This window comes from Pan paniscus, chromosome 7 (assembly GCF_029289425.2).
Source record: "Pan paniscus chromosome 7, NHGRI_mPanPan1-v2.0_pri, whole genome shotgun sequence".
In the NCBI taxonomy this organism is placed as follows: Eukaryota; Metazoa; Chordata; class Mammalia; order Primates; family Hominidae; genus Pan; species Pan paniscus.
In genome coordinates, this window is record NC_073256.2 from 27,998,998 (window position 1) to 28,014,263 (window position 15,266).

Below are 15,266 nucleotides of genomic sequence, written 5' to 3' on the forward strand. Positions count from 1 at the left end.
GGTGGTTGTATGGCATTTCACTGTGGTTTTAGTTGCCATTCCCCTAATGACTGATGACACTGAACACCTGTTCATGGGTTTGTTTGCTGCTCAGCTGTCTTCTTTGTTCAACTGTTTGTTAAATTGAATTTTTGGCTTCTTTTATAGAGTTTAAAAGTTAATTATATATTCTCATATAGATACATGTTTTTCAGAAATGTCCTGCCTGTCTCTGGTTTAGCTATTTCTTTTCTTAATGGTGTTTTTAAAGTGCAGAAGTTCTTAATTTTGAAAAGTCTAATTTATCAATTTTTCTTTTATACTTTGTGATCTTCTATTCTAAGGGAATAATCTATTCTAAGGGAATAGAAGATCACATTTGTATTCTTGTGACTCATATTCTTTATATCCTTTGTGACACCAAGGTCACAAAGATTTCCTTCTATGTTTTCTTCTAAGAATATAATGTACCTCTTTAAAGCAGCTTTTAAGATTGTTTTTATTTATCATTGGTTTTCAACAACACGATTATAATGTACCTTGGTGTGGTTTTCTTCATACTTGGGGTTGATATTCTTGAGTCTTCGGGTCTATAGTTTCTATCAAATTTGGAATTTCCATTTTTGGTTTCTTTAAGTTTCATAGGCTTTGTGGTAGCCCAGTTACGTGTCTTCTGACTGTGTGCTAATTTCTCCCCAGTCACTGATGCTCTGTTGTTTCTGTTCACCTTTTTCTCCCAGTGCTTCACTGTGGGTACTTTCAATTGCACTGTCTCCAAGCCCTCTGACCTTCCTTCTGCAGCACCTAATGTACTATTCATCCCATCTAGAGTTTTGCTTGTTTGTTTGTTTGTTTTTGAGACAGAGTCTCGCCCTGTTGCCCAGGCTGGAGTGCAGTGGCACCATCTCGGCTCACTGCAACCACAGCCTCTCGAGTTCAAGTGATTCTTCTGCATTAGCCTCCTGAGTAGCTATGATTACAGGCACCTGCCACCACACCCAGCTAATTTTTGCATTTTTAGTAGAGATGGGGTTTCACCATGTTGGCCAGGCTGGTCTCAAATCCCTGACCTCAAGTAATTCACCTGCTTCGGCCTCCCAAAGTGCTGGGATTACAGGCATGAGCCACTGTACCTGGTCATGTTTTTTTTTTCCTTTTATAAAAAATTTTAATATTTATTTATTTGAGACAAAATCTCGCTCTGTTGCCCAGGCTAGAGTGCAGTGGTGTGATCTTGGCTCAAAGCAACCTCTGCCTCCCAGGCTCAAGCAATTCTCCTGCCTCAGGCTCCCGAGTAGCTAGGATTACAGGCACGCACCACCATGCCCAGCTCATTTTTTTTTTTTTTTTTGTATTTTTAGCAGAGACAGGGTTTCACCATATTGGCCAGGCTGGTCTCGAACTCCTGAGCTGAAATGATCCTCCTGCCTCAGCCTCCTAAAGTGCTGGGATTACAGGCATGAGCCGCCACTTCTGGCCTCTCTTTTTTCTTAATTTCAGATATTGTATTTTTTTTATCTCTAGGAGACCCATTTAATTTTTTTATGTCTTCATTTTCTCTCTTCATTGTCTTATTGCTTTCAGTTATATATTTGAACCAGTTTATATATTTTGTCATTTCTGTTTTAAGGCACTAGTCTACTAATATCAAAATGTGTGCAATTTCCACTTATGTTCCTATCAATTAACTTTTCTCCTAGTTGAGAGTCATGTTTTTCTGTTTCTTTGCATGCCTGGCAATTGTTACTGGATGACAGGCACTGTGAGTGCTGAATATTATCGTGTTTCTTTAGAGAGTGTCACACTTGCATGTGGCACACTGTTAAGTTACCTGTGGATAAAATTGGTTTTTGAATAACAGTTCTGTGACTTACTGTACCTTCAGCAAGCCCTTAAGCCTCAAGGAGCCTGAGTTTCTTCATCTGTAAAATGGGAAGGTATATGTCTGCTGTCAGGGCTACATATACTACATGAAAAGCATGCAGTAAAATGCCCAGCCTTGAGTCAGAAGGTGTACTAGGCACTGTGCCAGCATCATTAGTATTCATGTTTTTATGTGATAGGCAAATCCTGCAACAGTTTTATGAGTTAATTTTAAATCTCTGCCTCTCTAGCGGGACATCTGTGTCTGTAGATCCACTCAGTAATTACAGTCAACCCAAGCATGTTAAAGGCCTGAGACCTTTTCTTTCCTTTTTCTTTCTTTAACATTTTCCAATCTCATGTTTGAAAGCATAAAAGAGAACCTTTCAGTCTAAATGTTCTCCTGCACCCTCAAACCCGATGGAGGTGCTTCTCACTGCACGCTCCCTTCTTACACATTCCACCTCTGGGTTCTGCCAAGGAAACATTGGAGAAACAGCTCCAAAGGATTGAATGATGTCCAGAGCCTTTTAAGAGAGGTTCAAGTCGTGACCAGATGTGTATCTGGGTAAGATACGTGTGAACCTCTGTGGGAAAGACCAAGGGTTTGAAGTCAGAGATGTGGCTCAAATCTCTGTTCTGTGCTTCAGTTTCTTCCCTGTCTGCCAGAGGAGGAGGAGGAGGAGGAAGAGGAGGAGGAGGAGAGGAGTAGGAGGAGGGGGACGGGGAGGTGAAGGAGAGGGAGGGGGAGAGGGAGGGAGACGGGGACGGGGAGGATCTGTCTAGTTTACAGGGTCCTTATGAGGCTCATGTGGGAAAATGCTTTGCAGGCTGGAAAGTACCACAGAGGTGTGAGTTATTATAAAAAGGGAAGTTATTTCCCTCTGTCAAAAAGCTATGCAGAAATATACTAATATGTAAGAAATGTTTGTATGGAGGACAGAAATAATTCATTTCATGGAGAGACAAGAGGATCACTGGCAGTAAAACTGCAGGCATTATTTATGGGAGACTCAAAGGAGGGAATGCCCCGTGTTGGCGGGCCTGCCTTTCAATCCTTGTCACAAGTCATGATCCAGAAGCTCGGCCAATTGAAGAAAGGGTCTCCATGAAGTGGAGCTCATGATCTGCCTGCATCAGCATCACTGGGGGCATTTTTTGAAAATGCAGATACCAGCACTGCTGGGGCTGGGGCTGGGAGTCTGCAAACTCCCCTGCTGGTTAAAATGCAAACTGAGGTTTCAGAACTATTGTGCCAAAGAATCATAACTGACTCCATTGGGAAGTAATGACCCATGATTTGATTTCTCATTTAATTTTTCAAAATGCAAACAATGCAAAAAGTTAAAAATTGAAAAATAAGTTAAAGCCCATAGTCTCATCAATACAAGACACAACTGTAGTTGGATTAACATTTTGGCATATTGCTAACATATTTTAATAATCACTACTGTGAGAGTTTTTTAAAACATAAATTTACATGGTGTTCCCAAAAAAGAAAATTCACTCACATAAAGGAATTTTATCCGTCCCCAGAATTACCTAATGAATTTCAAGCTTCTCTGTTAGCAGAATCAAATGTAGGTGACTCGATAAACAAGTGTCTGTCTTTGACTTAACACAGCTTTATAAAAATGCCTTCTTCCTTCCTTCCTGAAGGTCTGTTCAGCACCCTCAAACTTTTTACCACCTGAAAATCTTTTCTATCAATTTTACCACAATGGGGGGAGGTGAATTTCCCCAAAAGACCTTTTCACTTTAAAAAATTGAAATGGCCACATAATTTCTCCTCCTAACTGTGCCGAAGTACCTAAAAGTCACAGGTTGGCAATGCTAGGTCAGCCTTTTGCAGGGGCCACAAGTGCCCAAGGCCCTTACACACCCAGCCAGGTGTTACAGAGCAGCCTCTCACCATCAGGCTCTGTGCTAGTGCTGGGAAAAGATTCTGCTGGCATTTAAAAGTATTGCACAAGGAGGCCAGATGCAGCGGCTCATGCCTGTATCCAACCCAGAACTTCGGGAGGCTGAAGTGGGAGGATTGCTTGAGTCCAGGCATTCAAGACCAGCCTGGGCAACATGATGAAACCCCACCTCTACACAAAATTGTTTAAAAAATTAGCCAGGCATGGTGGCGCGTGCCTGTGGTCCTAGCTACTCGGGAGGTTGAGGTGGGAGGATCACTTGATCCCAGGAGTTCAAGGCTGCAGTGAGCCATGATCACGCCTCTGCACTCCAGCCTGGGTAACAAGAGACAGACAGATGAATGAAAGAAAGTAAGAAGGAAAGAAAGAAAGAAAGAGAGAGAGAAAGAAAGAAAAAGAAAAGAAGGAAAGAAGGAAAGAAAAAGGAAAGGAAAGAAAGAAAGAAAGAAAGAAAGAAAGAAAGAAAGAGAAAAGGGAAGGGAAGGAAGGAAAGGAAAGGAAGGGATATACTGCACAAGGCATTAGCTGTGAATGACTGTAAAGCACACACTCTACAATCCAGCAATGGAAAAGCTTTGTTTTCTGAACGTGTTTTCTATCTTCACGTGTTTGGAAAAACACCTATTTCTCAAATACTACCCAACCCTGTTGGGAGTATGCCTGGTATTTTTTTTCTGGTGTTCCCAGTTTCTCATCCTTTGCTCTTTCAACTCCCAGCTAACAAGTGTGGAAGGATTGATGGAATCAGAGCACGCCCATTTTGTAACCACTAATGGGACTTTTAAATGTTGGTGAGGAACTTGTCAATGGAGGAATAGGGAAGCCTGAGCCTGGACCTATCTTAGCATCACTAAAATGATGCAGGTAAACACTGTGAGCCTCCTGGTAGGATGCAACATGGAGCACAGATCACCTCCTCGACAGCACCTCTACCAAGAGGGGCTGAGCTTGAATCTAATGGAGCCTACAGAGGTAACTCTATGTGTAAGAAGGACGAGAGGGAAGAGCAAGTGATGAACCATCACAAAGATGCAAAATCCAGAATGGAGAACATTCTATAGGACTGGCCTTTACAAATCAAAGGCTTGAAACTAACCGAAGTCAGAGCAGAAGGGACTCCTCTTTAAAGGAAACCTAAGACGTTGAGTTATATACGAACCTTGTTTGAATCCTGAGTAGGACAAACTAAGCAAGAAGCTATTTTTAAGTCACTTGTTAAAATGTGATTATGAATTGGGTTCAATGGCTAGATGGTTAGATGATACCGTGGAAATATTGCTAGTTTTGTTAGATGTGATGAAGTAACATTGGGGTTATGTGAGCAAATGTCTCCATGCTTTAGAAACAAATGCAAAATATGGGGTGGTGAAATGACTTGCTTCACTACATTGATTTCATGTTGTTTCCAAGTTTCATTCATTTAGAGGAAATAAAATGGTATGATGTAAAATACTTCAACCCAGAAAACAATTTTAAAGATAATTATTGAATGTGGGTGATGAGTGTAGAAGAGTTTTATTATTATTATTATTATTATTTTATTTTTTTTTTTGAGACAGTCTCACTCTGTCAACTAGGCTGGAGTGCAGTGGCAGGATCTTGGCTCACTGCAACCTCCACCTCCTGGGTTCAAGCGATTCTCCCACCTCAACCTCCCAAGTAGCTGGGATTACAGGCATGTGCCTGGCTAATTTTTATAGGCACGTGCCTGGCTAATTTTTGTATTTGTGGTAGAGACGGGGTTTCACCATGTTGGCCAGGTTGGTCTCAAACCCCTGACCTCAAATGATCTCCCACCTCAACCTTGCGAGTGCTGGGATTACAGGCATGAACCACTGTGCCTGGCCAATATTCTTGACTTTAGTATATTTTGGAAGGTTTCATAAAAGATAGTTTTCATCTAAAAAAATCTATTGTAGCCATCCTTCTCAGGTCTGGCTAGCGTTTTCTCCCAGGTGGAAGTAATTTCTTTTTGCTGAGCTCACAAAACACTTTACCCAGGCCTCTCTTTGGTACAGAATCGTGCCCACTCTGAACTGATGGAATCGGGTGCATGCCTTTCCTCCTTATTTTCCTGTGAGAGCGGGCTCCATCCTTGTTTCATGCCTGTACCTTCCGCTATGCCTGACATAGTTCATGGTTGACAGCCACTGAATGTCTGTGGCTGAATGAATAGAAGAACCTCGGTGCTAAGAACTGTTATCGGGGCTGTTTCAGGTTCACATGTGGAGAGGTCAGTATTAGGGCAAAGGTGAGGAAGCCTTATTTCAGTGGTGTTGTCCTGAGTTGAGACATGAAACATGAATTTTAACTCAAATTCTTTGGCCCCTTCTTTAATTCAGAGCCATAGGCCAATCACTGTTCTTTCTTCATTTACAAGATAAGTATAGCATTGGTGGTTTGTACTGGGAGAATTTGGAATTCTGGACGTTGGTGAGATTCTCCATATGGGATCTCACGCCGGCAGCTAGCATGGCATTGTGATCGCGACACCCAGGTTGAGTCCCAGCTTTCCCAGTAGGTACCCCTGTTCTACCTGGATGCTACCCACCTATGTCTGGCAGGTCAAATCAGAAAGGCAAAGCTTCCAGCACATAACATGGCAAGGCTTCCAGATACAAAATAGCAAAACAATTTTGCCACAGGGGAGATGACATGGAATCTGAACTGTCCCCTCCAAGGGACACAGAGCCTCAGGCAGGGCCACAGGTGCACCTGTTTTGTGCAGAGGGCTCAAGCAGCCCTGGAGACAGTAACACCCTCCAGCTGCCAGCTCTGCCACCTTCAGCATGACCTTACCAAGCCACCTCGCCTCGCCTTCTTCAGTAGTAAAATGAGGATAACTGTAACCAATTTATCAAGGCTAACATGAATTAGAAAAAAAGAAAAACTCGTTATCTGTCAAGTGCTTTTCAACCATGACACGCTAGCCAAGTGCAAATAAGGGGTTTCTAGTTTCTCTATTTTTAGTTATTGCCTCCACCACACCCCTTGTTTGACTGAAGCTGTGTTTCAGGCTTTGAGCATCTCCCAAGGCAAACATTGACTGCCCTGCTCTGGTGAAAGTCTGCATTAGAGGGCCTAGCTGGTTTCAAATAAACAAACAACTCCCGTTTCCCACTTCCCCTCCTCTTGCTAACTCCCCCAACTAGACACACACGCACACGGTACACATGCATGCTCTCTCACACATGCATATACACGTGCACACATAGACACACACACACATATATACGCACACATATTCAAGCACATACACACGTGTGTATTCACACGCATGCTCTCGCTCTCACACACACACAGGTGCACATAAGTGTGTATGCTTCCTCTCCCACTCTCTCACAAACATACACAGACTCACACCCTTCCCACAATGCAGCAAAGCCATCTGGAGCCCCAGCCAGTGTGTGATGCATTTTGCCTCTGTCTGGACTTCTGCACTTCCTGGCTTCACCCAACCTGAAACTGCTGGGTGCAGCCCGAGCACCAGTGACAGCCCTGGTTGTCCCATGGCCTCTTGAGTAACCCAGGTCTCCAGTCAAAGCCACTGGAGTAGGGGGACCCATAGAGACCTGAGGTACTCATGAGAGCCATGGAAAATCATCTGCACACACACTGCTAAGGAGTCAAAAGACAGAAGTGTAAGTAGTGGGTCATTTAATCTTACGAATTTTACTTTCCGTCCGGTTCTTTGTTCAATAAATTGAACAACCAATGTTCAATTATGTTGTCTCAGTGGACACAGGTGTTTGCCAGGAAGCTTAAAGTCAATGGCAATATGGCTGGCCGGACTAAGAAAGACAAGAGGGCTGGTCACCTGGGCAGATGCGGAAGTATGAGTCCAAGTCTGGGGAATATACTAGGAGCTGCTGACCACTGGCCCTTCGTTGAGTCAGGGAGGCTGAGAGAGGCCACAAAAGGCCTGAGGTTCAGGCAGCCCTGGCTGGCCACTTAACGGTCATTGTCAAGAACTGCAGGCTGGCCCTGGCTCCAGGCCTTATGTCCCTCTGTTGCCGGGCAAATCACTCAAATCCTCCTTTTATTTTTCTGCTTCTATCAATAATATATGCTTAGTATTAAATAATTTAAGAAATATATACAATTAAAAGAAAGAAAGTCAAAGTCTCATGAAGTCTTATAATCCAAAATCCGTTTAGAAAATACTTTGGGGGGCACTGCTTTGCATTAGCACACACACCGTTTTTTAAGTCCGCTGGTTTTTGTTTTGTTTTGTTTTGTTTTGTTTTGCCTTACACCACACCTCTGTTTTGTACTCTCCCTTCCTCTAACAATAACCACAGTAAACAACTTGGTGTTCATCCTCCCCAGCCTCTTTCTGTGTAATATGCAAACATATCTACACGCCTGAATAGAGGTTTCTTTTCATTTGGTGTTTGCAAATATGGGATTCCCTCATGCACCTCTTTGGGTCTTACTTTTCTCATGTAACAACATGGTACCGAAATTCCTCTTGACCTCACTGGTGAAGATCCAGCACATTTTTTTTAGTAGTTGTATGAGAGATTTATAGAGTGTAGATTTATTCAACAAGTCTTTAATTGCTGAGCAGTTACATTGTTGTTTTTTGTTTGGGATTTTTTTTCGGGGGAGGGGATTGTTTTTCCAACTATTACTACAACAAACATTTTCATGTCTCACATATGTCTATATAATGATGTTTTATTAACCTGAGATAGTCCAGAGTGGGACTGAAAATCAAAAGGTATGTGTGCTTTTTTATTTTAACAGAATTTAAAAGATTGCCCTTTAAAAGAATTTAAAAGATTTCTTCTTTCAATAATATTCCATGTTTTGTCTAATAAATATTTATTAAGCCCACACTCTGTGCCAGACATTGGTTTAGCAATTTGGATTCAGCAATGAATAAAACAAAGATTCCAGCCCTCATAGAAGATTAATCCTAGAAATGGAGTGTAAAGGAACAAATGAAACAATAATTATAATAAACACTTTACTATTTGGGTTTGTGTTGCACTAACTTCCTATTTCTTATCTTTACACATTTTTCTATTGAATGAATTATATGCTGCAATATACTTCTTGTCAAAATTTTATGAGCTTTGTATATATTATGAATAGACATTTATCTGATGCTTTGCAATCTCTTACCCAATCTATTGCTTATCTACGAACTTCATGAGTAGTTTCTTATACCATCTAATATTTTTAATGTTTATGAATTTGTACTTTTTTTGTTCTCTCTTCGCTTCTGGCTATTTTATCTTTGCTAGTAGTTGTCTCCAAACTCTGGGTTATATACACAGTTTCTTACATTTCTTTTAATTACATTTTTGTTTTTTATTTTTTTCAGTCATACACCTAGAATTTATTTTTTAATATCATGTGAGGTAGGGGTTCAGTTGTATTTTCCTTAAGGTAAATAGTCATTTTCCTAATACCATTTATTAAAATAAACTATCCATTTTGTACTGAATTAAAATGCTATCTTTTTCACATACTCGATTCCTGTATTTACCAAAATCTGTTTGTATGTTTTTTATTCTGCTCTGATGATTGTTGTCTACTTTTATTATTCCAATTTCATGCGGTTTTGATTACAATCTTCTATTTCATAATTATAAAGCTAGGTTAAGACTTAATTTAGTCATGTAAAGCTTCAGATGATTTTATCCAATTACAAATTATAATTTTAATTAAAAGAACATTCCATTTATATTAGGAAAAAGAAAAACACCACAATCAAAAAAGAGAACAGAGTATAATAATTACAAGACAATGCTACATAAAACTATGGCAACAGATTGGAAAACGTAGATGAAATTAAAGATCTATAAACCATATAAATCATCAAAATGGCACAAGGAGGAGAAAAAATGGGAATAGATCATCCCTATAGAAGAAATTGGAAATGTCTTTAAAGATTTACTATTTGAAAGGGCCCCAGACACAGATGGCTTCACAACTGAGTTCTATTTAGCCTGTGAAGAACAGATAACCCCACTGTTAGGAAACCACTCAAGACGATAGGAAAAAAAAAAATTGTAACAGTGTAAGGTGCACTGTTACAATGCCAGTGCACCTTAATGCTAATGCCTCATAGACAAATCTCCCTTGGGAATATAGATTCTCATTCTAAATAAAATATTAGCAAACAGGGCCAAGTGTGATGGCTGACACCTGCAATCCCAGTACTTTGGGAGGCTGAGGTGGGCAGGTCACTTGAGCTCTGGAGTTTGAGACCAGCCTGCATGACATGGCAAAACCCTGTCTCTACCAAAAAATAAAAAATTTAGTAGGGCATGGTAGCACATGCCTGTCATCCCAGCTACTCGAGAGGCTGAGGTGGGAGGATCACCTTAGCCTGGGAGGCAGAGGTTGCAGTGAGCCAAGATTAGGTCATGGGACTCCAGCGTAGGCAACAGAGTGAGACACTGTCTCAAGACAAAATAAAATAAAACAAAATAATTAGCAAATAAGAATCCATCCATGTGCCAAATAGACTAATATGCTGTAATCAAATAGTATTTTCCCAGGAATGTACAGATATTTCAATAACAGAAAATTTACCAACATAATTTATTACATTGACAAATTAAAGGTGAACATATATCATATTGATAGATATTGTATAGGCACCTGCTAAAATTCAGTAGCCATCCGCAATACAAACCCATCGTCTCTCTTTTTTTTTTTTTTTTTTTTTTTGAGATGGAGTTTCACTCTGTTGCCCAGGCTGGAGTGCAATGGCATGATCTTGGCTCACTACAATCTCCGCCTCCTGGGTTCAAGTGATTCTTTTGCCTCAGCCTCCTGAGTAGCTGGGATTACAGGCCTGCACCACCACACCTGGCTAATTTTTGTATTTTTACTAGAGATGGAGATTCACTGTGTTAGCCAGGCTGGTCTCGAACTCCTGACCTCAAGGGATCTGCGTGCCTCGGCCTTCCAAAGTGCTGGGATTACAGGTGTGAGCCACCGAGCCCAGCCAAACCCATAATCTCTTGTCCAAACTTCTGAAACCCTAAATCTCTGAAAACTGAAGTGATACTTGTAACCATGGCACTATAATTCACTTAGTGGTAAAGCTGATCTGAGCTCACATAAAGAAATACTTAGATATAAAACGTGTTGGTCTTTAAAACTGTGAATTATTATGTGTTCTGTATGCAAGGCATACCGAAAAAAACATACTTGTGAATTTTTCGCTTCTGTGGCTTGCTGTCCTATATCGAAATTTGTTATAGTGTTTTCTTTTTCACGGTGGGTTTGAGGAGCAATGACATGAGGAATGTGCTTTCAGCTCTCTGGAAGAAATGCATGACTGTGTTTCACTTAATCGAAGACGCCACTGATAGGAAGGCTAGCATTTAATTATGTATCACTAAAAGAGAAAAAAAATGCTGCTACTAATTATACTGCAAAGCACCCTCCATTGTGAGACACCTCCCAGTTCAGAGATATTGAAAAGTGAAAAAAGGTCCATCTTAGAATTGATGAAATATGGTGTGTACATTTCCAAAGGAAATCACCACTAACAACACGCCCTTCTGACACGCGTGGGGACTTGGGTGCTTCCTCTCTATGATGTCTGCATCTCGAGGAAGAGCCCGATGTAAGTGCAGGAGTGCAGTGGTCTCAGGTCAGACTGGACTCCAGAGCTGGCTCTCACGGGCCAGTTGTTTGACCCTGAGCAAGCTCCTTAACATATAAATAGCAGCCCCTGGAATGAGGATGGTGACAACATGGTGGTATTGATGGTGTCAAAAGGGCCTGTCCCACATCTGCCATCCTAAAATTCTTTACCAAAGAAAAAAACCTGACCACAACTTCCCCCCTTTAAGGAGACCCCTGATATTACTGTGAGGCCGCAGCTGGGCCTCGATGCCTGTGCTATCAATCTGTCCTAAATGTATATAGTGTCTCACCCAAAAATCTGAGAGGGAGAGAACGTTAGTCATCTTCTAACAAAGCCCCTGCTGTTTACCAAAGAGCTAATGGGTCAGAGAGAAAATGTCACTTTCCCAAGTGACACAGCCAGCGACAAAATGAAGACTAAACCCAGAGCCCCAGACACATTGGTGGGCTCTTTCTAGAACACCACGTGGCCTCCCGCTCAGGCTCCTGTCACCTGAGGACCAGGATCCACCCCAGCGGTTTCCGGCGGTTATCTCCAGCCAGAGGATTTCTGTGTCCTAAATGCAGTGCTTTCTGCTGTATGGGCCCCCGAAAAAAGATGGACACCCATTTAGCTCACCCACCTGCTTCTACCCACATTCTGACTTTGAGGTCTTTGCTGCACCCACTTCCACCCCACCTTTCTAACCAGCCTCCCGGAAGGGGCCAGGGATCCCCTCTATGCAGAGGATCTGAGGCCCCGCTCTCTCATGTCCTCTGTCTCCTGTGTGTCTCTGGCAGGATGGGGCTGGTAAGCAGCAAAAAGCCGGACAAGGAAAAGCCGATCAAGGAGAAGGACAAGGGCCAATGGAGCCCCCTGAAGGTCAGCGCCCAAGACAAGGATGCCCCGCCACTGCCACCCCTGGTGAGTGATTGCCCACCCCCACCAAGAGCAGGTTACTTACTTCTCCTATGCCTTAATGTCCACATTTGTAAAATGGGTATAGCAAAAGTGCCTTCCTGATAGGGATGTAACGATCTGCAATGTATAAGCAGGTGTGCCATGCAATAAAACACGCACAGGACCCGGCCTGGTTAGCTCCCAATAATTCTTAGCCAGAGCTCATTTCTCGAGGGCAGCCTTGAAAAGAAAAAGAAATGTAAAAAGGTCAGCTTGGGGAGAGGGTGTCATAAGGAAGGATCCGGGTATCTAGCTGCAGCTACTACCTCTCTTCTCCCCAGCAGCTCCTGGAGACCCTTGTCCCCTATGTGGCATTGCTGCTGGGATTCCAAAGAGTCTGCTTTCCTGGGATAAGCATCATGAAACAGGAGGGTGCCTGTCCTCACCTCCCGAGCAGGCTCTCAAGTTTTCCTGGAATCCCATGGGCATTTTAAATGAGGAAAACTTTCCAAAGGAAAAAAAAAAGTGAAATTTCAAGTGAAAAGGTCTTATTGCTGGGGAATGCATTTTCCTAGTCATGCAGTTTGATTGTTTATAAAACACTTAGCTCCTTTTGATGGCTACAGCATGGCTGAAGATGCATTTTTTTTTTTTTTTTGAGACAGAGTCTCGCTCTGCTGCCCAGGCTGGAGTGCAGTGGTGGCACCTTGGCTCACTGCAACCTCTGCCTCCTGGATTCAAGTGATTCTCGTGCCTCAGCCTCCTGAGTAGCTGGAATTACAGGCACACATGCCACCACACCTGGCTAATTTTTATATTTTTAGTAGAGACAGAGTTTCACCATGTTGGCTAGATTGGTCTCGAACTCCTGACCTCAGGTGATCCACCTGCCTTGGCCTCCCAAAGTGGTGGGATTACAGGTTTGAGCAACCGTGCCGGGCCTGAAGATACATTTTTAGATGATTCTTTGTGCTCCCCCCACTCCCTGACCAGTGACCCCCTTTTGGTTTGGGGCAGTTGGGAGCCTTGCCTCGACCCCCTCTCCTGTGCTGTCCACATGTCCACGTGGTCATCTCTTTATTCTAACAGGGACCTGATGGGGAGACGGGGATTACAAATCCCACTTCCTAGATGAACCCAGGCATCTCACCTATCTGTGTCCCAGTTTAGCGCCGGTCTCAGCGCACAACCACAGATGTTTATTGAATAAATAATTGATCAAATGGGGAAACTTGGACTTAGACTGACTGAGTAATTTCCCCAAAATTACATGATAATAAGTAGTAGCACCTGGAATTTTTTTCACTTAAAAGAGTCACATAATATGTATATGGAAAAAATTATAATTACTCATTATTCCACTATGTAGAGTCACCAGAGTTGTCTCGAGACCCTTCTTCCGTGTGTTCTTTATTTCATGTGTTCCTATTTTTAAGAGAAACATACATGCACATCATTTTGCAAAATGCTACTTCAAAATTGTGTTCAATAAATATGGAATTAAGAAAAGAATATTTATAACATATGTCAGGTTGAAAGAATACACCAAAACGCACACTTGTATAGCCACCTCCCAACTTCAGACACAGAAAGAGACTCGTTCCTTTGAATCTCCCTCCTCCCTCCCCTGTTTGTACCCTTCACCCCAGGCCCCAATACCCAGAATCTGTTTATCATTCTTTAGCTTTGCTTTTTAATATTATCACATATGTATTACCCCTAAACAATATTTAGTTTCATTATTCATGTTGTAAACTTTAAATCAACTACATCAAACAGCACATATGCTTCTGAGACTGGGGTTGTGGCTCCGTGTTACGCATGTGAAATATATCGACGTTGATGCACGTGGCTATAGCTCATTAATTTTATTGCATGAGTATACTGTAATTTGTTTATTCTTCTGTCATGAGGGTTAGTTCCATGTTTTAAAATTGTTTATGTATTTGTCAGGCATGATGGCTCATGCCTGTAATCCCAGCACTTTGGGAGGCCGAGGTGGGCGGATCACTTGAGGCCAGGAGTTCAAGATCAGCCTGGCCAACATGGCGAAAACCTGTCTCTACTAAAAATACAAAAATTAGCTGGGCGTGATGGCGGGCACCTGTAATCCCAGCTACTTGGGAGGCTGAGGCTCGAGAATTGCTTGAACTGAGGAGGCGGAGGTTGCAGTGATCCGAGATTACGCCACTGCACTCCAGCCTGGGCAACAGAGCGAGACTCCATCTCAAAAAAAAATTGTTTATGTATTATGATTTTTGCTAGGAGCACTCTTGTACACATTCCCTGGTACACATACACAGAAGTTTCTCTACAGGATATATACCTACAAATATGTTTGTCAAGTTTTGGGGAAATATGCTTTTTAAATATTTTTTCTTGTCAACAAATACCCGTTTGCAGTTTGATCTTGTAATGGTAGAGCCAGGATGTTAAGCCCAAGTGGTTGGGCTGTCCCTCATTGTCCACAGCTGCCTCTTATCCACATTGGAGCATCCCCCAGTGCGGTCAGGGCAAAGGCAGCAGAGGGCGGGGGTCTGTCTGAGGGTGGTGCTGGTCCCTGGGTACAGAATGTCCCTGAGCAGCCCCCACAGGCAGCTGCCTCTCCTCCTACAGTAGGTCTCTGGAGATACCCTGGCTGCCCGGCTCAGCAGTCTCAACCCCCAGGCCCCACCCACGCAGCAGGGACTGAAATAACTCAAGCGTGTGTTTTCTACCCAAGGTTGTCTTCAACCACCTTACTCCTCCACTGCCCGATGAACACCTGGATGAAGGTAAGAACGGTGGTTTGGGAAGCTGAGGCTCCACAGCCCTCTCTCCTAGGTCGCAGCTTTGTGGAGTTGGATAAAGGTTGAGTCAGGAGCAGCTTGAGGGCTGGAGAAGAGAAAACGGGGAAGCTGAGAGAGGCCCCGGCTCTGTGCCTCTTGGGGGGTCTCTTCAGGAACCAAGAACAAGTTTCTTCAGTATGCCTGAGCCTGGGTGGGACTTTTAAAAAATGAAAGACT

General features: G+C 42.7%; 1 protein-coding gene across 1 annotated transcript in view; it reads left to right on the forward strand.

The window, feature by feature from the left end:
- BLK (BLK proto-oncogene, Src family tyrosine kinase) overlaps nt 1-15,266 on the forward strand; it is a 70,348-nt gene that overhangs the window by 37,297 nt on the left and 17,785 nt on the right. Inside the window, exons 2-3 of the mRNA XM_003805320.5 lie at nt 12,162-12,285; nt 14,984-15,035. Of these exons, the coding sequence (XP_003805368.1) occupies nt 12,163-12,285; nt 14,984-15,035 (175 nt within the window). The 5' untranslated portion in view covers nt 12,162. The remainder of the gene's footprint in view (nt 1-12,161; nt 12,286-14,983; nt 15,036-15,266) is intronic.